The sequence below is a fragment of the Elephantulus edwardii genome, unplaced genomic scaffold (assembly GCF_000299155.1).
Source record: "Elephantulus edwardii isolate Elephantulus edwardi_28Jun2011 unplaced genomic scaffold, EleEdw1.0 scaffold00065, whole genome shotgun sequence".
Classification (NCBI taxonomy): Eukaryota; Metazoa; Chordata; class Mammalia; order Macroscelidea; family Macroscelididae; genus Elephantulus; species Elephantulus edwardii.
This window is the reverse complement of record NW_006399815.1, coordinates 14,012,162-14,038,933: the sequence shown is the minus strand read 5'-3', so window position 1 is coordinate 14,038,933 and position 26,772 is coordinate 14,012,162. Positions and strand designations below refer to the sequence as shown.

At 35.7% G+C, this 26,772-nt stretch overlaps 1 protein-coding gene across 2 annotated transcripts in view; it reads right to left on the bottom strand.

Annotated features, from left to right (window-relative positions):
* The window catches only part of ABCD2 (ATP-binding cassette, sub-family D (ALD), member 2), a 120,154-nt gene that overhangs the window by 82,855 nt on the left and 10,527 nt on the right, over positions 1–26,772 (bottom strand). Inside the window, exons 3-5 of one of the 2 annotated variants that reach the window (XM_006888201.1) lie at positions 15,846–15,961; positions 8,233–8,398; positions 7,341–7,435 (exon numbers count right to left, since the gene is read on the bottom strand). In XM_006888201.1, coding sequence (XP_006888263.1) covers positions 7,341–7,435; positions 8,233–8,398; positions 15,846–15,961 — 377 coding nt within the window. Of the gene's footprint in view, positions 1–7,340; positions 7,436–8,232; positions 8,399–15,845; positions 15,968–26,772 lie in introns of both variants that reach the window. The other variant, XM_006888202.1, reaches the window with a different exon arrangement.

Here is a 26,772-nt window from a genome sequence, read left to right as displayed (position 1 = left end):
TGGCAGCATCAGGATGGATGGTGAAGAGATTGAGATTGTACACAGCTTTAGTTTGCTTGGCTCCACAGTCAACACTCTTGGCACCAGCAGCCAGGACATTAAAAGATGTATTGCCATGGGAAAGTCTGCTGTTAGGGACCTCTCCAAAGTACTGAAGAGCAATGGTGACTCTTTGGAGACTAAGATGCATCTGATACAGGCCATGGCCTTTGCGATCACTTGTTATGCATCAGAGAGTTGGACAATGACTAAAGAGGATAGGAGAATTGATGCCTTTGAGCTTTGGTGCTGGAGCAGTGTATTGAGGGTACCATGGACTGCTAGGAAAAACAGATTCATGCTGAAAAGGGTTAAACAGGGCGGGTCCTTGGAGGCTTGAATTCTGAGGCTCTAACATACTTTGGACATGCTATAAGGAAGGACTGGTCCTTGGAGAAGGACATCATGCTTGGTAGGGTGGAGAGACAGCACAGGACAGGCAGGCCCTTTATGAGGTGGATTCATTCAGTGACTGGGGTAATTGGTATGCGTGTATCGGAGACGGTGCGATTGGCACAGGACAGAGCAGAGTTTAGGGCTGTTGTACTTAGGGTCGCTATGAGTCGCAAGTGACTCGATGGCACATAACAACAACAACAAAAATATGTTACAAAAATTATAAAATCCTATAATGAGAGAGGGAAAGACTATTATTTTAATTCTCTATTGATCACAGATGGGAATAATATATTTACAAATCAACATAGAGGAAAGCAAAAACAAAGTCATTCAGTATTACGGTTAGAACTAAATTAACATACATAGAACATCCATTAAAAAAATAAAACAAAGCAAAACCAGCAAAGGTTATTTACCCATAGTTAGATGCTACTCTTTCAAATCTTCTAATTTTTTTTTATATTTTAAACTTACACAAAGAACAATGACTGCATAAAATACTATATAACATGAGAGTATCTAGGGCGCATATGTTGAGTGAAATAATTCAGTTACATAAGGACATATTCTGCTTTATACCACTATTGTGAAAATAGAAGAATTTTTGTGCAAGATACGTATAAATGTTCAAAAGGGGAAGGAGAAGAGGAAGCAAAAAAAGGAAAAAGGGAAATAAAAATTAAAGGGACAGCAGAGGCTGGTGGGTAGAGAGGTGAGTAAAGGAATGGGAAATGTTCAATGTGACTTGAAAACATGAGGTAATAAATAATAGGCATAGATCAATGGTAATTATACAAAACAAAATATAACATATATGAATGTATAAAACACAAGGTACATGGATAAAACACAATGTATATAAATAATGTATAATATATATATATATATAACTGTATAACACAAAGTACATGTAAAACTTGGTTAATTTTATGAGTTTTCATCTAGCTATTAAAGTAGAAAATTGAAACATCATTAAGAAATTTAATTACTTTAATTACTGTTATTAAACATCAACTGATAATTTATAATCAGCCATATAAAAATGCATATAGTGTATAGTAGTAAAAGCAGGCATCTACACAACATCAGTAGGTGTAGCTTTGTACAGTATTAACACAAATATCCAATTATTGAAGATGTTCAATGTATCATACAGAAAACTTTGTATTCCTAACATTTTATCACTATACCGGCACTAACCCGATAATTATATTAGATGACTTTTGTACTGAGAATGTCATTGCTGTCCAGTCAGGGCCAACTCAAAACCAACCCTCCAATGGATTTTCAGGGGCTGTAACTCTCATGGGAGGAGACTGCCCATCTTTTGAACCATCTGCTTTTAGGTGGGCATCACAACTTAATTCTTTAGTAGTAAGGAGGGAGAGGAGAAGGAGAAGAAAGGGCTGGAATGGAATTTAGGTAAGAGAAAGTTGGAAGATAGGCAAAAGAACCAAGAATATATATATATTAAGTATGTGTGAAGGAGGGAAAAAATGGCCTAATTTCTATTCTATCTAAAAAATTAGACATTTTCTAAGCAAACACTGACTCAATACCTACCAAGAGCCTGAAACCATGCACTGGGGACACAATACTACCCAAAACAAGGGTCCTATTCTCATAGAAGAAACAGCAATAAGCACATAAGAAAATTAGATACTCATAAGAGCTATTACTCTGAAAGCAAAACAAAAACAAAAAAAAGTTATGGCAAGGAAAGTTGACGGTATTGTAAGGTCACAGAGCTTGCTGAGATTTTGTGGTTACAAAAGTTCTCTTTGGGGAGATGCTATCTCAGCTGAGGCCTGAGTGACAAGAAGCTGCCAGTAAAAATGTGGGAAAGAACACTCCTGGCAGTGAAAACAGCTTCCAAAGATCATAAAACAGGCAAACACTGGAGTTTATGTAATCTGACCATAGATATTTTTCCTTTTCAAATGTAGTCAAACTTAAATTCAGCACTGAGAGTAGTTCAAAGAAAATTCTGAGAACATAGAAATAATGAATTTTTTTATTGTTTATGCATTTTTGCCATACAAAGGATTGTTGTTGATGCTAGGTGCTACTGAGTTGAGTCTAACTCATAGCAAGCCTATAAATAGATCTGAACTCTGTGTTCTCCTCACAATCTGAAATACTTGAGCTTATTGCTGTCATCATTGTGTCAATTCATCTAGTCAATTCATCCTGTTTTTCTCCAATCATCTACCTTTCCAAACATGATAGCCCTCTCCAAGGTGAAAGAGACAAAGTTTCATCCCCATTGCCACCAAGAAGCACTCTGGTTGCATCTCCTCCAAAATAAATCTGTTCTTTTGGCAGTCCATGGACTTCTCCAATCTCACAGCTCAAAGGCATCAATTCTTCTTCTGTTATTTTTATTCACTGTCCAGCTCTTAGATGCATAGCCAGTGACTGAAAAGACAAAAGCCTTAATTAGGCGCACCTTATAATTTTCAAACTGACATCATTGCTCTTCAATAATTTGGAAAGGTCCCAAACAGCAGATATTCCCAATGCAATATGTCTCCTGATCTCTTGACTGCTGGTACCAAAAGTGTTGATTGAGGATCCAAGTAAGATGAAGTTTTTGACAGTTTTATTCTTTTCTCCATCAATTTTGATATTGTCTATTGGTTCAGTGGTGAGAATTTTTGTTTTCTTGATATTGAGATGTAATCCACATTGAAGAGTGTATTGTTTGATCTCTACAGGAAGTGCTTTAAGTTCTCCTGACTTTCAGCAAGCAAAGTATCTGCATAACATAGGTTACTGACAAATCTTCCTCTTATCTGGATGCCACATTTTTTAATAATTTGCTTGGCATATAGACTGAATAGATATGGAGAAAGGATATAACCCTGGTGCACACCTTTCTTAAACTATGTTGAGTTTTCTTGCTGTGTTTGCACAACAACTTCTTGGTTTAGTTATAGATTTCACATGAGCACAATTAAGTGTTCTGAGATTCCCATTTTTTTTTCAATGTTATCCACAGTTTGTTACTATCTACACAGTCAAATGGCTTTTCATAGTCAATAAAACTCAAATTGACATTCTTCTGTAATTCTTTACTTTCAGCCAGGATCCAGATGACATCAGCAATGATATCCCTGGTACCACAACCTCTTCTAGACAAATTTGAAATTCTAGTAGTTCTCTATTTACTATTCTAGTTGTCTCTGAATGATTTTCAGCAGTATTTTGCTTGCATGTGATATTAATGATACTGTTTTATAATTTCCACATTCTGTTGAATTACCTTTATTGGGAATGGGAACAAACATGGATCTCTTCCAGTGAGTAGGCCAGGTAGCTTTCTTCCAAATTTCCTGGCATAGACTGATGAGTATATTCAGGCTGCATCTAAGATTTGAACATATCAACTGTTATGCCATAGACTCCTGGGGCCTTATTTTTTACCCCGATGTTTTCATTGCAGGTTAAACTTTTTCCTTCATTACCACTGACTCTTGATCATATGGTACTTCATGCAATATTTCAGTGTCAGCCAATTCTTTTGGTACTGTGATTCTGCACATTCCCTCCATCTTCTTTTGATTCTTTCTGGATTACTTTAGAGTTTGCCCATAGCATCTCTTAAGTTTTGCAACTTGGGGCTTGAATTTGTTTTTCAATTCTTTCAGCTTGAGAAATGCTGAGTGAATTCTCCCTTTTAGTTATATGACTACAGCTGCCTGCACACTCTATTATAATATTTTGTCTTCTTGAGCTGTCCTTTGAAAACTTCTGTCATCTCTTTTACTTAATATCTATCTCTTCCCTTTGCTTTGGCTTCGCAATGCTCTAGTGTAATTATCAGGGTCACTCCGACATCTATTTTTTGGTTTTTCTTCCTTTTCTTTATTTATAGTTATTTATAGTTATCTTTTGCTCTCTTCATGGATGATGTCCTTGATATTATCCCTCAAAACTCAATCATACAATACATACAAAACTCAATCATTTCTGTCACCAAGTCTATAGTTTCTGATGACCATTCCTTCTGCATTGTTTTCAACTTTTATATTCCAATCACTAATAAAAAATATTATGGTTATGTGTCATTGAATCCACTAAAAATCATAATGGCCCTATGAAGAATAACTCTGAATCCTGCCCTATCCTGACCTAATCTCACCATCTCTCTCACACCGACCCCATACTCCAATCACTATGTCAATCCATTTTATCCAGGGTCTTCATCTCCATGCTTACTCTACCTTTCTAAGCATGACACCCTTCTCCAAAGACTGGTTCTTCCTGAAAGTTTTTAATAAAAAGTATTTTCCAAATCTTTATTTCAAAAGCACTAAAAAAGAATAAGAATTTTCTTCTAAATCTTTGTTTACTTTTCAATCAATGTAGAGGAAATTGAAATTTCTATTACATCTAGGGGATAATATCTATTTTTTACAATTATAATTTAATTATAGTAATTAAAGTAATATAATTTAATATTTCATAACAATGACAACATAAAGCTACATTGGCCTAGTGGGCAGAAAGCTATGTTAGAAGCCCAAGGTGGGTGATTTTAATCTGTGGCACTCAGGACTGGTTCAAATTGGGCTTTTTGTCAAACATATTTCTAGGTGGTATAGCACTGGTCTGCATTGCTCTACAGAGGTAACTCGTGGTTGCTCTGATGTTGATGTTAAACACTGTGACACTGATGTGCCAAATGTGATAATGGTACCCATGGTGGGCAGTGTTTGGTGGAGCTTCCCGATTAAAACAAGCCTGGAAGCAGGAGTGGCATCCACTTCCAAAATGGCTTGCCTCCAGAAACTCTATGAACAGTACTCAGGCCTTTTGTTCATAGGGTCGTGATGAACTGTCTACGACTCAATGGCACCTAATGATGAGTGACGATGAATTTAACATTTAAAATTTAAATATATATCACTACCTGAGTCTGAAATAATAAAAAAAGGATGTGGCAAGGATTAGATATCTTTAAAAAAATTACATATATAAATTTCTGCCCCCCTTCCTTGGGAAAGTTTTGATGGAACTTAAAAAGATGGGGTAATGGTTGACTTAGACCAATGGTGATTAACTTCATGAAATACAATGCGAATGAAGAACAGTGTGGAACAAAATGCAGTTTGAATCCAACTACTCCAAGGAAAAAAGATGAGTAGTTTCCTTTCACAGTAATTAATTGCCTCTGGAAACCTGCTAGAAGTTCAGCTGTGAATTGGTTTTGACTCGATGATATACAACAACAATATAGGAGCATATACTTTTGTAGAAATTAAAAATATAAAAGATAAGTTTACAATTATTTTATGTAAAAGTAAACTGAGCTCTGAACAGATAATAGTGTCATGTTTCAATAATAAGTTAGCTAAATAGGTGACAATGCAACATTCTGCCTTCTCTTTGGTAAATGGAACAAAAATTAATTTTGAGAAACAAACAAAAACAAGCCTGACACAAAAACTCTACAGTCATAAATTACAAATTGCCATCCTAGTAAAAGAAAATGAAATATCCCATGTGGCCCTCTTTAGTTTTAGTTGACAATATTATGTCCCTATTATAATATTATAGGATATTCTAGTGGTTTAGTGTTAAGGAATTGCACTGGTGTTCTGTATAAATCCACCAGCTGCTTTGCAGAAGAAAGACATGTAATCTCCTCCCATACAATTTTATTGCCTCTTAAAACCTACTGGATGGTCTGCTGTGGGTCAATTTTTACTTGATATACTCAACAACAACAATATTATGATAAGGGGTACTGTGGGTGCTAATAGAAAAGTCAGTGATTTGAATCCACTAGTTGCTCTGCAGAATATAGGGCAGTTTCTTCTCATAAAATTTTATGGAGGATTAATGGCAGTCAAAGTTGACTCAATATCAGGGAGTGTGATTTCTTGGCTTTTGGAAGATTGCAGTGCATTCCTAACACTTACCTGGATGATGTGTAGGCTAGAATCCTAATGATCAGATCACCATTTAAGATCTATGTATGAGTTCTGTTCAAAACAGAAAGCCTGACCAATTACAGTAAAAACTAATTTCTCTAAAATGTATTAACACAAGATTTCCCCTTTTTCAGTGTTTCTGGGTTCCTTTTAACATTAACCACCTTTAATCCTTTTCAAATAGATTTTGATCATAGATCACATTCCACACTACAATTATTAGTCATGCATTCTCAGGTTTGGTACTTTGTTACTAGGTGCTATCATGTGTTGGTTTGAACTAATCCCAGTTGCCTCTATTACAATCCTTAAAAGCAGTCAGCAAATTGTTTTGTGTGTTTGAATGAAAACATATCAGGTTTATTAGATTTTTTCACATCTTAGGTTTTGTAATAACAACCCAGGAATTAAATAAGAAATTTCATTCTAAAAAAAAATAAATTCTTTTTTTTTTTTTTTTTTTTTTCCTGGCAACTAAGTCTTTTATTTTCCATGTAGGGTTCCACTTTGGCTAACCGTTCAGAGAGCACACTGCTATGATACAGAACTGAACAAAAGCATTATTAAGGAATTACATTTTCTATTGAGATCTCTACCTTTATATTATAGTAAATACATGAGAATTATCTTTTTTAACAAATTTCTGTAAGGAAAAAAACTACTATAATTTATTCCTAGATATTTCTTTTTGGGAAAATTTCCCATTTTTCTGAAAAGTTACCTTGCATGTGTCAGTGGAGCTTTCATTGTCAACCTGGGAATAAAGTAGCAGAAATCAAATCTCTTTTTCTTTGCTCTCTGAGGAAGTAACTGCTTCTCTAATTGAACCACTGTGCATACCTTTCTTGATTTCCCCTCCTTTCCATATGCTCCTCCAAGTATTTAACATAAGGTATATGAATTCTGAGTTGTTTTGTATTAGTGTGATGGCAACAATCAGAAGATTCTTGAATATCATCTTACTTTGAAGTTTAGTCTGGAAGCCACCACTTCTCCCGTTGGTGTAATTATGGGAACATTTTCACAAATAATTCCATGATCCACATCAATAACTTTTCCTAAGGTTAAAGAATAGTTCAAGTTACAAAAGCTAGCATACTTATTAATTACTAAACAATTTAACTTTCAGTAGCACAACAAATGAATTCATTATAGAGATTATTTCAAAGTAACAGATTACAGAAATAAATGTAAATACAGAACTGGTGTATTGTACATTGTGGTGTACAATTTGTCAGGCTGCTAAACAAAAGGTTAGTAGTTCAAATCTACCAGCTGCTCCATGGGAGAGAATGATGGGCAATCTCTTCATGTAAAGGTTTAGAGTCTCAGAAACCTGATGGAGGCTTGGTGTGTGTCAAAGTCAACTCGATAGCCATGGGTTTTGGTTAGCATATATCTGAATAAAGCTTTAATGTAAATTTTGGTATATCCATTTAGAAAATTTTTTACAAAAGCATTGTTCTATGGTAATACAATGTCAATAACATAATGAGAGTAAAGCTAAATTTGGCCTGTTACAATTCAGCATGCCTTTTACAACTATTTCCCTATATTAACCTTTCATGCAGAAAAACTACAGTTGTATAAAAAAAGAACTAAAACTTGGAATAATAGCATTTAAAAAATGTAATAAGCAAACTTAAATAAATTTTAAAACAAAAGATAGTGGAGAATAATATCACATTTGGTTTAGTTCTTTTTGTCAGATTTTGGAACAAAAAATTAATCTGTCATATATGCAGTTTACAAATAAAATGCTAGAAATATAATGCTAAATAAAATAAACATATACTGTTTTCCAGTTTTGTTGACAGGTTAAATAAATATCGTGGGGGAGTCTTTAATTTAATACCTTTGATTGCCAATGTGTCACTGAGGGGTAACTCAGTGTTAGCTTCATTCTTACTATGGCTTTCTTGCTCTTGAACAGCAGTTCTCTTATAAATGCCTCTTTTCACTTCATCAAAGACCAAAAACATATTGTACACACGAGCAGTGTAGCCTGCTAATTCAGTCACCTAAAACAACAGAAAAACACATTTATAACAAAGATAAACAAAACCTCCTTTAATCATAGACATTTCTTGAGGATTAGATTTGAGGATCCTATTTTATTTCACAGGAGATATAGATAAGATAGCAAACCAAGTGATCTCCTCCTTTGGTATTTACTGTCTCTGAAAATCCACTGGAAAATCAGTTACGGGTTGGTTCCAACTAAAGGGTACCTAATAATAACAACCAAAACAAGGAATAAGCTTTATTAAGACAACAATATAGCAAGATGTCCATCGGTTTAATCGGAATTATACAAAACATTGAAAAAGATATTCACTCGAATCAGAGTTCAAAATGAAATATAAAAATATCAGAATGCTAGAGAAACTTAAGGATCTTCTAGATAAGTTTCTGACTGGTCTACTATTTACATAAGAATTTTTTTTTGGCAAGACAATTAAAATTCTGTGAAAGCTTATATTCATTTAATCAAAATATGAAATTTAAATTTTGGAAATATTTTCCACTTTATGAGAAGAATTTTTTTCTTAATATGAATGAATGAGCCAAATTTATTGTCCAATTTTCTGTTTCAGAAAATAACTCTGCTAAGAGGATATTGCCTTGAGTTCTGTGAAAAGCTTAAAGTCTAGTAGGAGAAAAATGTGGAATAAAACTCAAAAATGTAAAAAACAAGCCTTATTGGTCTAGTAGAAACCAGAAGAACTCTTGAGGCAGAGCCTCTTCTGACTTATAACTGATAACCACACTCATGATTCAATTTTCAATCAGAGAACAGACAATGAGATCTGATGGTGTTGTTTGTAGCTTGATACACTGCTAAGTTACAGGCTGTGTCTGCAAGTAGTTTGAATTCATCAGCCACTCTATGGGAAAAAGATGAGCATTCTCTTTTCATGATTTTCAGCTTCAGAAACTCAATGGGAGGAAGGGACCACTTAGCTGGAAATTACTTGATCACAGTGAAGGAGAGTGATAACAGTGATCAACAACACAAAGATGAATATATTTCTTAGGATAACCAATCAAATAAGACAAGGGCAGCATTTGCCCTGGGAAAAATCTCACAACGTAGGAAGGAATAAGAATGAAGGATGAATGAAAAAACAGGAAGTGATGAAGAGTACTATTACAATGTGGTGATTATAACTAATGTCACAAAACATAATATGTATGAACAATTGAATGGAAACAATTTTGCTCTGTAAATTTTCACTCTAATCACAATTAAAAGTTAACATAAAGTAATAAAAAGTCAAGTTCTTTACAATCTAAATATATTCCAGTTTCTTTTCAAGCCATACCTGATTTACATACTCAAAGGAAAAGATACAATATATGAATTTTTCTAGATAATATTATATGACAAAATGAGATAAAGTTTTGCTTCAGTCCACAGGTTCAATATAATAGGGTCTCATTCTGAATCTGCTAGCTGTCCAATTAATCCATAAGATTAATATCTTATTAATATGTTTTTCTGTTAAAGAAAATACCTTGTTATCAAGGGACTGAGAAAGATGACTCATCTATCAAGACCAAACCTAAATTAAAAGTACAAAGATAATTCCATGAGAGAAATGTCCTGTCAAACTAGTACCAATATGCAAGGAATATAACTAACTAATATCTCTCCAACAACTAATAAATTGTAGAATAATACAATACTAACATTTGCATAAGATTTTCATGTGTGCAAAAAAAAAAAAGCAGTAAATCAGTAGTTACTATGTCTTTGAAAGTCTTCTGTCACAGGTCTCTCCTGAGTAAGAAGTCTGTATTTACACTAGTATTTCATTTCTGTATGTTACTGTTATGGCCATTTAAAGGTTAATTTCTAAAATGAAAGGTTTACTTTAAGAGGACAAATCTCTTAAATTAACCAAGAGATAAGAACACAGCTAAGGATTTATAAAATATGAGTTCAATAGAAACCTGAGTAGATAGAAACATAATTATACAAAAAATCCAAACAACTGCACATTCTAAAACCACAAACTCAAAACCCACTGCCATCAAATTGTTTCTGACTTATATAGTGAACCTCCATTAAGTTTCCAAGGTCATAAATCACAACAGACTGTCCATGTTTCTTTGGCAAAGCTGCTAGTGGCTTTTAACTGCCTGAGCAACTCAGCCTTTGGGTCAGCAGCACTCTATGGACAGAATTCTACCATAATTCTCTTCCAAAAGGCAGAGGTCAAAGAAAGGCATGAGGCAATGAGTCAACAATTATTCTATCATTGACAGCACTGAGCTTCAGGATAGATCTTGAAATGTTCTTTTTGACAAATAATATGATACCATTCCTCCTCAATTTTTCATTCATGGCATGGTAGCCAATATGATTGTCTAATTCAAAATAGGTACTACCAGTCCATTTCAGCCTATTAATGCCTAGGATTTTAATGTATGTATATTTAATTTCATTTTTAACAACTCTGATGTTCCTAGATTCTTTCTTTTTCACATTTCGTATTCTAATTATTCATTGCTATTTGTAGCAATTTCTTCCCATTGAGTCATGCCATATCAGCAAATGAAGAAGGCTCTTTATTTGCCTTACTTCACCCAAGTCATTAGAGTAAAATTGAAGATGGCAGGTCTTTCCTATTCTTATTTTCAGTGTTTTCCAGTACCTAAGAGGCCCTAGTGGCATAACATGTATAACATGTTGGGCTGTTAAAGTAAAAGTTGGTGTTTTCCCCCTCCCTAAAGATTTAGAGCTTTTGAAACTCAATAGAGGGTTGACAGGCATTGGAACTGACTCTAAGGAAAAATGGGTCCTACCCATAAGGACCGTATGGCAACTCTATCAGTCAATGCTCTGCTACAAAAAGAGCAACTTCCTGCTGTGCGATTAACTGCCTCTGAAAACACTGGAGAGTCAGCTATGGGTAAATTCCAACTCAACAGTAAACAACAATCATTACCGTGGTAGTTAACATTATCAGCTTAATATGTATTAGGCATTCTATATATATTTGCTTTTAGAAGACCTCTTAAGTCACCAATATTATTATATACATAAAGGATGTGACAGAGACATAGATAGGTTAAGAAATTTGATCATAGACATGTAATTATAAATACTGGAACAGAAATTTAAGTCTTGACACTTTTGCTCCAAAGTCCACAATGAAGGGAGAGTTTATTGAATTTTTTTATTAAATTTTTTATTTATTTTTTTTTACAGAGGTTTTGGATTTCCATTCATTCATTGCCGCAATTTTCTCCCTTCCCACCCCTCCCCAAAAGCTCACTTCCCCCTCCGAAGAGAGAAAAAAGAAAAAAAAAAGAGAAAAAAAAAAGAAAAAAATTCCTTCATTAGTATACAATTCCCACATCCCTTCCCCCCACCCCCCACCCCGAGTACACTTCTCTATGCAACCTTAATTCTGGATTCGTGTGCTAACCATAATACTCAATCATATATCACTTCTAATCTGTTCTTTCCCTCATCTGAATTCTTAAGTTATAAATATACTATGATGGTATTGGTGTTGTTTGGTGCTGTTGGGTCAAGTACAGCCTTTAGTGACCCTATCAACAACATATTTTAATGCTGTCCCACCCTAATCATCTGTAAAAAGAACAAGGGCCATGTGGGGAGCACTGTATCTGACCTTTACAAACTTCAGAGAGGGAACCTGTCCATGTCCTTAACACAAATAACACAAAGCCAATTCTCACGAGGTCAGACATGTCCCCACACTCCCAAGCTTCTTTCCACTCATCTCAACATTAATCTTACTGCTTTGTTGAGTCCAAAATTGGATGTGATAGTTCACAGACCACACAGAACCATATTTGCGGAATCAAAGGATTATAATTCAGATAAATAACATAATCAGTCCAGAGAGCTCCCAAAATACGCTTGAAGGCACCTGAGCCTCAAACCTTATGGCTCTAAGTGTTCCCAAGTACTCAGCCCTGCCAATACTGACTTCTCACGCACAATTATCCAACAATTATCTCATCCACAATTATCCAAGTTAACAGTCCTGCCAAAATTGGTTCTGCACTCGATTGTCCAACAAAGTTTTCAATCCAGCCAATATTGTTCTCCCCACCACCAAGGTCTCAGCCAACCAGAAGCATGTCCTATATTTTACCAAGTTGTAAAACCTCTGTCTTTCCTGTCTAGAGGGAGAAGTCCATCTCTTCTAGTAGGGGAAGAATTCTATTCTATGCAGCTAGAACTGTTCAATTTATTGGCAAGATTAGCCAATCAGCCAATCCCTTTGTGTAATGGTAGATAGCCAATCCTTTTGTGGATAAACCAATGTGCCTCACTTGCAGAGTCCCACCTGTCCATATAATCTGTCATTCATACTAGTCATATTGAGAGACCAACTCCGTATCATCTTTGACAAATTTGATGATAGTTTCCACAGTCACTATATTAATCCTTCTATTTGAGGGCTGTTCTCTCTTTTTGCCAACCTTTCCAGGAATAATGGCTCTTTCAAAGGAATAGTCTCTTCTAACAACAAAGTATGTGAGACCAAAGTATGTGAGATAAAGCTTTGTCATCTTTGTCTCTAAGGAGCACAGAGGCTGCACCTTCTCCAAGACATATCTGTTTGTTTTGGGCAATCCATGTGATAGTCAGTGTTCTTCACCAACATCACAACTCAAAGGCATCAGTTCTTCTTCTGTCATCTTTATTTACTGTCTAACTCTCTGATGCGTATCGGGTAATTAAAAAGAGTACTTGAATCAAGTGCATGCACCTTGCTCATTAAACTGGCATCACCGCTTCTCAGCATTTTGATGAAGTCCTTGACATTTGATTTTCCCAATGTAATATGTTTCCAGATCAATATGTTTCTGGTACAAAAGGATTGTGGACTCAAATAAAATGAAATTGTTGACAATGTCAATCTTTTCGCCATCTACCATGACACTGCTTATTCACCCAGTTGTGTGGATTTTTGTCTTCATGATGTTATAAATCATATTGAAGACTACTGCTTTTTGATCTTTTGCAGTAAAAGCTTCAGGTCCTTCTGGCATTCAGCAAGCAAAGTTGTGTCAGTTGCATAATGCAGGTTGCTGATGTGTCTTCCCCCAATCCTCTGTTATATATTCTTCTTCATAGTCCAGCTTCTCAAATGATTTGATCAAAATACAAATTGAATAGGTATGGAGAAAGGATACAGCCATGACACACACTTTTCTTGATTTTAAGCCATGCAGTGTTTGCTTGCTTTCTTTGGATGACAGGCTCTTATTCTAGGCATAGTTTACACATGAGTACAACTAAGTGCTTGGGATTCCCATTCTTCTCAATATTAGCTGTAATTGTAGTGATTCACACAGTAAAATGTCTTTACATAGTCAAAGCACAAATAGATATTCTTATGGTATATCTGTTTTCAGCAAAGATCCATCTCATATCAACAATGATATCCATGGTGCCAACCTCAGCCTGAACTGCTGACAGTTCTCTGACAATGTACTGTTTTAGCTGTTTTTGGATAATCCTCAGCAACATTTTGTTTACATGTGATACTAAAGATATTATTTGATAATTTCCACATTGTATTTGATCATCTTTCTTGGGAATGGGAACAAATATGAATCTCTTCCATTTAGTTGGCCAGGTAGTTAGCTTTCAAATTTCCTAGCACAGATTGGTGAGCACATCCAGGATTGCATCTGTTATTTGGAAGTTGCCAATTGGTTTCTCATTAATTCCAGGGACCTTATTTTTGGCCAATGTCTTCAGTGCAGTTTGAACATTCCCCCCTCATCAGTGTTGGCTCTTTATCATAAGCTACTTCTTGAAATATTTTAGTGCCAACCAATTATTTTCTAGTGCAGTGACTCTGTGTATTCCTTTTTTTTTTTTTTTTGCTTCCTGGATCACTCAATATTTTGATCACAACAACTCTTAATATTGTATCTTGAGACTTTATTTTTCAGTTCTTTTAGCTTGAGAAATGTCATGCAAGTTTTTCCCCTTTTATTCTCCAATTCCAGCTCTTTACACATTCTGTAATAATACTTTGTTTTATCTTCTTGAATTGCCTTTTGAAATCTTCTGTAAACTTCTTTTACTTCTACATCTCTTTCCTTTGTTTTGGCTTCTCAGTGCTCTAGTATGATTTTCAGTCTCTTTTGACATCTATTTTGATCTTTTCTTCTTCCTCTGTAATAACCTTTTGCTTTCTTCATGGGTGATATCCTTGATATTATACTTCAATTCATCTGGTCTTCAATCATTAGTCTTAAATGCCTCAAACCTGTTCTTGAGATAATTTTTAAACTCAGGTGGAATAGACTGAAGGTCCTATTTTAGTTCTTGTGAACTTGTTTTTTCTTCTTCTTCACATGAGTAACTGATAATCAGTTCCACAGTCAACACTTGGTCTTATTTTAACTGCTGATATTGAACTTCTCCAACAATTCTTTCTATAGATGTTGTCAATCTATTTCGTATGCAGTCCATCAGGTGAGACCTATTATAAGTCACCATCTGTGTTTCTTATAGAATGTATTTGCAATGAATAAATAATTCAATGTGCAAAATTCAACCATTCCTTTTCCAGCCTCATTTCTGTCACCAAGTCCACAATATCTGACTACCATTCCCTCTACTTTGTTTTGAACTTTTGCATCCCAGTCACCAATTTTTAGTAATACATCTTGCCTTTATGTTTGATCAATTTCAGACTGCAAAAGTTGGTAGAATTCTTCAGTTTCCTCCTCTTTGGCTTTAACTATTGATGCATATGTATGAATACTTATCACTCACAGTTCTGTACCTTAGGATAGATCTAGCAATCATCTTTCTAACTCTGAATGCAACCCCATTCTTCAACTTTTCCTTCTTGGCAAAGTAGATCATATGATTATATGATTCAAAGTGGCCAATGCTAGTTCATTTCAGCTCACTAATACCTAGAACGTTTATCTTTATGTGTTCAATTTCATTTTTCATAACTTCTAGTTTCCTACATTCATATTTTGTACATTCTACATTTTAGTTATTAATGGTTGTCTGCAGCTTCTCTTCCTTATTTTTGAGTGACTTCCCCTCTGGGTGTTGTCTCTAATATTGCAGCTATCCATGTTCTTCTATTTTTCATAGGGGTTTTGAATGTTTGTTATTTTGGAAGTGAATGGCCACGCTTGCTTTCTAATCTGTCTTCACCTGTGAGCTTTGTTGAAACCTATTCACCAAGTGTGACTCTTCTGGCATTTGAAACACAGGTGACATAACTGTCAGCATCAGTGACCCACAACAAACTATAACAACTGACAGTACAGATATTAAAGGTACTCATTATATTTGAGATTCGCTGCTCTTAATTATATCATTATAATTTTTTGTAGAAAAAAGTTGTTTCATAAATATTAAGAATATACCTGATAATTTATATTTTGCTTGATTCTTATCTATCTTATTTTAATAAAATTGATAAGAAATGCAAATACCTCTTTGTATGAAGACATAATTCTTTCAATAGCATCAGCACCAGAGGCCAATAAATTTCGAGCAGTGGTAAAGGCTTCTGTTCGTTCACTAACCATAGCTTGTTTCTGGCCATCCTCTAAATCTAAAAGGAAATTACAAAATGATTTCATTTTTCAAATAAGTAAATGCTTTATTTTATTCAAATTAAGTTATAGCTAACATAATCCCATGTTAAATTTAACCAGGATTAGTGACCACCTAAAATTTGCTTTCAAAAATATAGAATTTGTACTAGATTCGGTTTAAAGCTACCCTTTATTTGTTTTCTAGAGGAGTTAGAACAATTAAATGTATACTGAATCTATTTTAATTTAGCATGCTTTCAATACTTTCCCTAATCAACTTCTTTCTTTTACTATAGCTGTTCTGGGAAATAAGCCACTGTACCTTAAATATTAGCAAACAATTCTCAGGTGGGTTCTTTAGTAGAAATAGGAACCATTCATCCTTACAATTTAGCTTTGATGCACCTCTCTAAACCATCCTTTACCCTAGAGGCTTTGCAGCCCACTGATCTTTCCACATTTGAGCAATCCTCAATTATTAGTGTTATGTGATTTCCTCTGACTTTAACAATTCTTTGTTTCTTTCATGTCCGGATCTTTGGCCTTATACAGGAAGGAACTCAAGGAAGTGGATAATAATACAGCTTTTCCTGAAAGCCAATGTCTGTTCCAAATAACGATAAATTCCTTGAGGGTCAATCTTGTGCATTTTATTCTTTATCTCCATTACTTAGCATAGTACCTAGCATATGTTCTTCTTTTAGTGCATATGAGGTAAGTAGATAGATAAATATATGAAGAATTACTATTAAAAATAATAAGTAAGACTAGATTTGAATCCAGGCTCTATAGGTTATGTAACTAGGGCAAACCATTAATCTTCCCCCAAGTGATTTTGTCATGGGTAAGACAAGGGAAATAATAACTGGTATCTCAACAACCCTGTCTTAGAAGGACACTGTGAGGTCTAAAGAGAAAATATAAATGACATTTTAGCCCATTTACATGGTACATGGTAAGCACTCCACTCCAGCTCTTTAGCCTTATACAGGAAGGAATTCAAGGAAGTGGACAATAATCCAGCTTTTTAAAAAAACCCATGTCTATTCGAAATGATGATAAATTCCTAGAGGGTCAAGATTGTGTATTTTATTCTTTATCTCCATTACTTAGCTACTACAAGTGTTAGCTACTTTTATTTTCTTTACTGGTACTGTTTCCACTATTTTTATATATACAAATCTAGTTCTGTTCTTTGAAATTATCTTCTCCAGGTCATTATTTTAATCTTTCCATCAAATCAATTATTTTCCAGTGTTTCTATGGATTATTTACAAATTATAAAAATAAAAGGTATAAAATTAACAAAGAAATCAACAAAGAAATAAGTAGCAGCAAGTCTATTTAGAGGGAGTTCTCGTAATGCAGTCCCTAGAGCATCGTGCTGCTAACTCAAAGGCCATGCCTCTCTGGTGGTCCAAATCCACCAGTGCTCCAAGAGGAAAGATGGACAATCTCTTCTTACAGGATTTACAGCTTCAGGCCCAATGGAGAGTAAACTATGAGTTGGCTCTGCTTTGATAGCAATGTTGTTCTTGTTAGGCGCTGTCAAACAGAGTACAACTCAGCAACCCTATGAACAATAGATCTGAACCCTGCCCTATCCTGTGCCATCTTCATAATCTCTGACACATTCAAGCCAATTACTGCAGTCATTGTGTCAATCCACCTGGTTGAGAATCTTCTTCTTTTTCACTGTCCCTCCACCTTTCCAAGCATGATGTCCCTCTCCAACGAACATGATATCCCTCTCCTAGAAACATGCCCAAATTATATGAGATGAAGCTTTATTATCTTTGCCTCCAAGGAGCAATCTGGCTGCATGTTTTCCAAGACATATTTGCTATTTTAACAGTCCATGCGATATTTAGAGCTCTTCACAGCTCAAAGGCATTAATTATTCTGTCATCCTTATTTATTGTCCAGCTCTCAGATGCATAAGAAATGAATGAAAGGACCACTGCATGAATGAGGTGTACCTAGTCCTCAAACTGAGATCATTGCTGCTCAATAATTTGTCAGTGGTGAGTGAGGTCCATTTAAATATCTATTTCTCTATGATTTATCTCAGTAGACAAGATCTCCTAATAACATCTCAAATACTTAGCTTGTGTCCTATTGTGGCTACCAGATCCTTACAGCTTTACTTGCTTATAGTCAGCTTGGTTGATGTTTAAAGGGATTCGTGCCTGACAAGGCAAATACTGTCCAAGGATGTCATTGAACAGTATTTCAAATGCAAGAAATGAAACCAATAAAGAACTTGGCATATTGGAAAAGAAAAAGAAAATTCTACACAATAGATATTTACTGAGTACCTACCTGAATGTGCTATGGGACACATGGTTATAAATGTAATTCAGACAATTTCCTTAGGAGGATTATTGACTGGTAGGTGAGAGAAGACAAATTTACAAACAACTAAACAAGACAGGCTATATGATGACAATTAATTAATGTAAGGTATTTGCTGAAAGAGATAAGAAATTCATGAAGGAGGAGTAACTTCTGAGGAAGCCAAGACAACCATGCAATTTTGACAGGTCACAAGTGTAAATATAAGCAATGGCACAGAGTAGGGGAATTTTAATGAATGTTGACTGCACTGCAATAGTCTTTTCAGGCTACACCTATGGCTTGCTGTCAAATCTTTATTTAATTGAGTATAAAAATTACTATAAAGTTCATGGTGAATTTTTATATTATGATAGATTCACTCAACCCTCCTAATAATCACTGTTCTATGGAAGAAACTTTAGGATATGTGTACTAGCAGAGAACAAAGAAAAGGTTGATGAGCACTATTATAAATGAGGAACAAAAAACATGAATAAGCATATAAATTACAATCAGAATATGAGCTCTGGTGGCCTACTGGCAAGAAGTTATGCTACAATCTCAGATGTACAAGGTTTGCATTCACTAGCTAGCTGCTCTTTGGGAGAAAGACAGGCAATCTCCTTTCACGCTGTTAACTGCCTTGGAAAGCCTACTACAGGGCCAGCTATGAGTTGGTTCTACCCCGATGGCACACAACAATAGCCAGAATACATATAACTTTAAAGACATAGATTTCTAATGGATGATTAAATTTAGATAATTACCAAAAAAGTACTGAAGTATTCCAGCATTCTATTAACACAGTGAAGGAGCTCTGGTGGCCTAATGGGTAATGTGTTATATTGTAACCTAATTGCAGGCAATTTGAATTACCAGCTACTCCATGGAAGAAAGGCAGACAGTCTCCTCCCATGCAATTTATAGCCTCTGAAAACACTCCAAGGATCAGCAATGAGTTCATCTTGGTTCACAGGCAATGAGTTTGAGTTGGAACAACAAAGTGAACACATTACAATCAGTTAAAGCACAGTAAAAAGATCTATAACCTAGAAAGTCTAGATATTAACTAAAATAATTAGGATAAAGAGCCAATGAGGAGGAGGGAAGAAGTTCAAACTGCACTGAAGGCATCGGCAAAAAATAAGGTCCCAGGAATCAATGGGGCACAATGTGACATGTTAAAAAGAGCTGATGCAGCCATGGATGTGCTTACCACTCTGTGCCAGAAATTTGAAGACAGTTCACCTGTCTTCCTACCTGGTCAACTGACTGGAAGAGATCCATATATGTGCCTATTCCCAAGAAAGGTGATCCAACAGAATGTTGAAATTATCAAACAATATCATTACTATCACATTCAAGCAAAATATTGATGAAGATTATCCAAAAATAGCTAGACAGAGAACTGTCAGAAGTTCAGGCTGGATTTAGAAGAGGTTGTAGTACCAAGGATTTCATTACTTATGTCAAATAGATCTCTGCTGAAAGTAGAGAATACCAGACAAATATCTATTTGTATTTCATTTACTATGCAAAGGAATTTTTTGACTGTGTGGATCATAACAAACTGTGGATAATATTAAGAAGAATGGGAATTCTACAACACTTAATTATGCTTATACAAAAGCTATACCAAGACCATGAAGCTGTAGTTCAAACAGAGAAAGGAAACACCGCATGGTTTAAAAGGTGTGTATTAGGGCTGTATCCTTACTCCATACCTATAAAATCTGAATGCCAATGAAATCTTTCAAGAAGTTGGACTTTATGAAGAAGAGTATGGCATCAGGGTTGGAGTAAGATTCATCAGTAACTTGCGTTATGTGAGGAAGACCTAAGGTGTTTCTTGCAGAAGATCAAGGACTCCAGCCTTCAATATGAATTACTTCTCAACATCAAGAAAACTAAAATTCTTACCACTGGTCCAGTAGGCAACATCATAGAATTTAGAGAAAATATACAAATTGTTCATCTTCTGCATCCACAATCAATACCCTTGGCACCGGCAGTCAGGAGACTTGCTCCATTGGGGAAAGTCTGCTTTCAGGGATCTTTCCAAAGTCCTGATGAGCAATTATGTCAGTTTAAAACTTAAGTGCCCCTGATTCAAGCCAAAGTTTTTCCAATGTTGTGTTGTTGCTAGGTTCCAGTGAGTCGAGTTCAACAAATGGTGAACAAAAGATCTGAAACCTGTTCTATCCTGTGCCATCTTCACACTTTCTGACACACAGGGTCCATTACAGCAGTGACCATGTCAATCTACCTATAAGGGTCTTCCTCTCCTTCACCAACCCTCCAGTCTTCCAGCATCATGTTCCTCTCCAAGGAATAACCCCTCCTAGCAAGATGCTCAAAGTACGTGAGGCAAAGCCTCATTATTCTTGCCTCCAAAGAGCACTCTGGCTGCACCCTCTCCAAGACATATCTGTTCATTCTCTTGACCGTCCATGGGATGTCCAGTGCCCTTCTCCAACACCACAGCTCAAAGGCATCAATACTTTTCCTGTCATCCTTATTCACTGTCCAGCTCTCAGATTTATAGTAAGTAATCAGAAAGACTATTGTCTGAATCAGACGCACCTTAGTCCTCACACTGCCATTTTTACTCCTCAATAATTTGGAGAGGACCCTAACTTCAGAATTTCCCAGTGCAATGTGTCTCCTTATTTCCTGATTGCTGGTACCAAGGATATTAATTGTGGATCCAAGTAAGATGAAGCTGTTGACACTTTCAATCCATCATGATGCTGCCTATCAGTCCAGTAGTAAGAATCTTTGTTTTCCTGACATTGAGATGCAATCCATACTGAAGGCTGCATTCCTTGAACTTTTGCAACAATTGCTTCAAGTCCTCCTCACTTTAACCAAGCAAGGTTGTGTAATCTGCATAACACTCTTCCTCATAGAGTCCAGCTTCTTGAATAACTTGCTCACTATACAGATTGAATAGGTATGGAGAGAGAATACAACCTGGCGCACTACCTTCCCACTTCCAAACCATGACGTTCTCCCCTGCTCTGCTTGCACAACAGCCTCCTGGTCTAAGTATAGGTTCTGCATGAGCACAATCAAGTGCTATGGGATTCCCATTTTTCTCAATGTTAGCCACAACTTGTTATGATTCACACAGTCAAACACCTTTACATAGTCAATAAAGCACAAATAGACATTCTTCTGGTTTTCCATACGTTCAGCCAGGATCCATATGACATAAGCAATGATAGCTCTGGTGCCAACAGCCTCTTTTAAATCCTGTTTGATCTCCTGGCAGTTACCTATCTATTTTCTGTTTAATGATCTTCAGGAGTATTTTGCATGTATGTGATATTAATTAAATTGTTCAATTGTTTCCACATTCAGTTGGATAACCTTTTTGGGAATGGGAATATATATGGACCTCTTCCACCTGTTGGCCAGACACCTGTCCTCCAGTAACCTACTATATATCTGAGAGCTAGACAATGCATATGTATGACAGGAAAAGAATAGATGTATTTAAGTTGTAGTGTTGGAGAAGAATATGGAATATTTCATGGACAGTCAAAAGACCCAACAGATATGTCTTTGACAGAATGCAGCCAGAGCACAGAATGAAGGCAAGAATGGTGAAACTTTGTCTCACATATTTTGTACATGTTGTTAGGAGAAGCCTTTTCAAGGTGTCCAAAGAAAGAGACACCATGCCTAGAAAGACGGCATGTTGGAGAAGGACAGGAAGACTCTCAATGAGATGGATTGATATAGCGTCTGTGGCAATGGGCTCAAATGTGTCCAGGATGATAAGTATGGCACAGGATAGGGTGGGGTTCAGATCTGTTTTTTATAACATCGCTATGAGTTATACTTGATTTGATGGCACTTAACAGTAAACAGGTCTACTGAATTTTTGTCATGCTTCTGACAATAAAATTTCATATGACTTTTATTCTGCTAGTTGCTCTTTGGCAGGTACTATGAGAGCAATGCCAGTAATATTTTGTCATGCACATAAACAGCCAAGTGCCTGATGTCTATGACAAGGCCAGATTTCTTAGTGCCAGGTCCATGACCTAAAATAATCATGTACCTTGTATCCTAGATCAACATATTTTGTTTTCTTTACCAAATGCTTTAAATAAAGGTTGGGTTGTTTTTTGGTTGTTTTTTTTTTTTTACAAAAGTTCCTCTTTTAAGGGTCTTTCCCCTGAGAGGGCAACTGGTGGGTTCAAACCATGTTTAGCGCTTTACCTCTAGAGCTCCCTAGTTATAACTGTAATAAGTACATACTGAAGCATGGTCATGCCAGTTGCTGTTTCACTAGAAAAATGAGAATGCATTTAAAAAGCTAGTTTCTTCCTTTGTACTTTGTTCCTTTGTGATTCTAAATAACCATGTTTACATTTTTAATCGTGATTTTAGTGCAAGTTTACAAATAGATTTGTCATTTTGAAATTTCAGCCAAAAAAGGTGTCCTGCCTATCTTACACCAAATATAAATATTAATTCTTAATATTATTAATCTAAGGTTGAAATGTAAAATGTAAAAACAGTACGATTTCTAGAAGACAAAATATAATATTATCTTTTTACTTTTGGTTAGGCAAATATTTCTTAAATATTATATAAAATCACCAGCAAAAAAAAGCAAGACTTATAAACTGATAATATGGAATATATTAATTGTATAAACTTCTTTCAAGAAATCCTTAAGAAAGTGAAAAAGTAAGTCACAGTGGGGAAATGCTTTATGTACAAGGACTGATAGTTAGAATAAATATTAATTCTTACAAATCAGTAAGAATAAGCAGGAAAGTAAATTTAAAGAGATTTAAAGACATATCATCAGAAGGACATACAAATAGCCAAAAGTAAAATTAAAATTGCTTATATTCATTAGTTATGAAAGAAATGCAAATTAAAGCCAAAATTAAGTAAAACTAGTATACTTATGAGACTGGCTAAAATGAAATAGACTGATAGTATCAAATATTGTTAAGATTATGGGATAATTAGAATTTTCAAACACTGATAGTAAGAATACGCATTGGCAGAACTTTGGAAAACTGTTATACAACAACTACTAAAATTAAACATAAGCATACCCTGTGATCTAGCATTTCTACCAGTAATTACCTTATCTGCAGAAATGCACTAGGTGGCAAGTACAAAAATAGTCATAGTAACTCTATTTCTAATACTCCCCAAATTTTATTCAAGCCAAATGTTTAATAAGAATAGCATGAATAAACTGAGTAGAAGGGATAAAGTACAGCATTATAGCAAACAATACAGCAAATAAATAAATTAGAAATACAGTCAATAGTATAGATGGAGCTTAAGTATACAATCTTGATTTAAAGAAGCCAGTCAAAAAACAACAAACTAGTTGATATTGAAACAACAGGGTAATTGTAGGCATAGATCAATGGTGATTAATTTTATAAAACACAATGCACATGAGTGGTCCTTTGAAACACAATTAGAATGTAAGCAATGTGTGAAATGCAATGTACATGAATGACACACAATGTATAAGAATTTTGCATGAAAATATAAATAAAATAAAAATAAGGTGGGGAAAATGTTAACACTTAAAAAAATGAAACAATAACAAAATAATTATAACTAAGAAAGTATGTCTTTGATATGTTGTTGTTGTTGTTAGGTGCCTTCAAATCAAGCATGACTCATAGTGACCCTATGAACAATATATCTGAACCCTGTCCTAACCTGTGCCATCTTCACAATCTCTGACACACTTAAGCCCTTTGCGGCAGTCACTGTGTCCATCCACCTGGTCAAAGGTCCTCTTCTCTTTCACTGTCCCTCAACCTTCCCAAGCATAATGTCCCTCTCTGATGAACTGCTTCTCCTAACAACATGCCATATCATATATTATATGTAGTTTGCTTGGCTCCACAGTCAATACTATCAGCACCAGTAGCTAGGAAATTAAAAGACATATTGCCATGGGAAAGTCTGCTGTTAGGGACCTCTCCAAAGTTCTGAAGAGCAATGGTGTCTCTCTGGAGACTAAGGTGCGTCTGATACAAGCCATGGTCTTTGCAATCACTTGTTATGCATCAGAGAGTTGGACAATGACTAAGGAGGATAGAAGGAGAATTGATGCCTTTGAGCTTTGGTGCTGTAGAAGAGTATTGAGAATACCATGGACAGCTAGGCAAGTAAACATTCATCCTGGAAAGGGTTAAACCGGGCTGCTCCTTGGAGGCAAGGATTCTGAGGCTCTGTCTAACATACTTTGGACATGTTGTAAGGAAGGACTGGTCCTTGGAGAGGGACATCATGCTTGGTAGGGTGGAGGGACAGTGCAGGAGGGGAAGGCCCTCTATGAGGTGGATTGATTCAGTGACTGGGGTAATCGGGATGGGAATATCAGAGTCAGTGTGATTGGCACAGGACACAGCAGAGGTTAGGGCTGTTGTACATAGGGTTGCTATGAGTTACAAGATACTCTACGGCACATATCAACAACATATATACGAATGTAATGGTTGACATATATAAATATATAAAAATTTAGTATATGTTAATTGTGTAATTGCATTCATATTGACCCATAATGTAAAGTAACATTTCAAAAATTTGTTATTAAAATATGAGATATGACAATAGAGTGGGTTATGTGTGTGTGTATATATGTATGGGTGTATACATATATATACATATATCACCACTGGGTCAACTGGCAGCACCATGATAGATGGAGAAGAGATTAACAATTACAGTTTGCTCAGCTCCACAATCAACACTCTTAACACCAGCAGTCAGGAAATCAAAATACATATTGCATTGGGAAAATCTGCTTCCAGGGACCTCTCCAGAGTACTGAAAAACAATGATAACAGTCTAGAGACTAAGGTGCACCTAATCCAGGTCATGGTTACTTGTTATGCTTCAGAGAGCTGGAGGATGACTAAGGATGACAGAAAAAAGAATTGATGCCTTCCATTTGTGGTGCTGGAGAAGAGTCTTGAACATACCATAGATCACCAAGAAAACAAACAGGTGTGTCTAGGAGAGGGTGAACCCAAATTTCTCCTTGGAGGCTAAGATTTTGAAGCTCCATTTCACAGATTTTGGGCACATGGTCAGGAGAGACTGGTCCTTGGAGAAAGGACATCATGCTCAGAAAGGTGGAGAGACAGCACAGGAGAGGAACACCATCGATAAGATAGATTGATAAAGTAACTGGGGCAGGACAATGGGGGTTGGTATGTCAGAATTAGTGAGAATGGCTCAGGACAGGGCAAGGTTAAGAGCTGCTGTACATAGGATTGCTATGGCTTCCGGGTGACTTGATGGCACATAACAGCAACATGGGAGATTTTAAATAGATAAAGATTATATATATACAGATTATATATATGTTGTTGTTGTTAGGTGCCATCGAGTTGAGTACAACTCATCGTGACCCTATTAAAAAAAGATCTGAACCTTGCTCTGTCCTGCGCCATCCATACTTCCTGACACACAAAAGCCCATTTTGCAGCAGTCATTATGTCAGTCCACCTGGTTAAGGATCTTCCTCTCCTACAATGACCCTACACCCTTCCCAACATCACGATCCTCTCCAAGGAACAGTACCTCCTAGTAACATGTCCAAAGTATGAGGGATGAGGCTTCATCATTCTTGCCTCCTAAAAGAACTCTGGCTGCACCATCTTTAAGACATATCTGTTCATTTTCTTGATCATCCATAGGATGTTCAGTATGCTTTTCCAACATCACAGCTCAATGGTATCAATTCTTTTTCTGTCATCCTTATTCATTATCCAGGTCTTGGATGCAAAGCTAGTAATATGAAAGACTAAGGCCTGAATCCAACACACCTAAGTCCTCAAATTGACATCACTACTCCTCAATAATTTGGAAAGGTCCTTAACCACAGACTTTCCCAGTGCAATGAGTCTCCTTATTTCATGACTGCTAGTACCAAGGGTATTAATTGTGGATCCAAACAAGATGAAGCTGTTGAGTGGGAAGCCTCTTGTATAGGCAAACGGGATTTGGTGGGAGTGCCTTTGAATTTAAAAACTGGTCAGGTCTTACCTGTGAGTGAGCCTTTAGCTTGGCGTAGCTGGATTATGATGGGTGTTTGTGATTTTTTTTTTATGATTTTACAATGACATATTGTAATGACATATTAAGAGTGACATAAGAGTGGCATCCACTTCCTAAACAACATGCCTCTGGAAACTCTATGAACTTGGATAAATGACAATAGCTATAGAAAGTTTTCAGGCCTTTTGATCATAAGGTTGCTATGACTCATACTCAACTCAATGGCAATCAACAACAACAAAAATGACATAAATAGGAGATTTTATACACACGCACATATATACACATATACAGGAGATTATATATACACAAGATATTATGTATATACACAGGAGATTACATGTTTATACAGGAGGTTACATATATGTACAAGAGATTTTATATTTATACAGGAGATTTTATATATATATGATATATA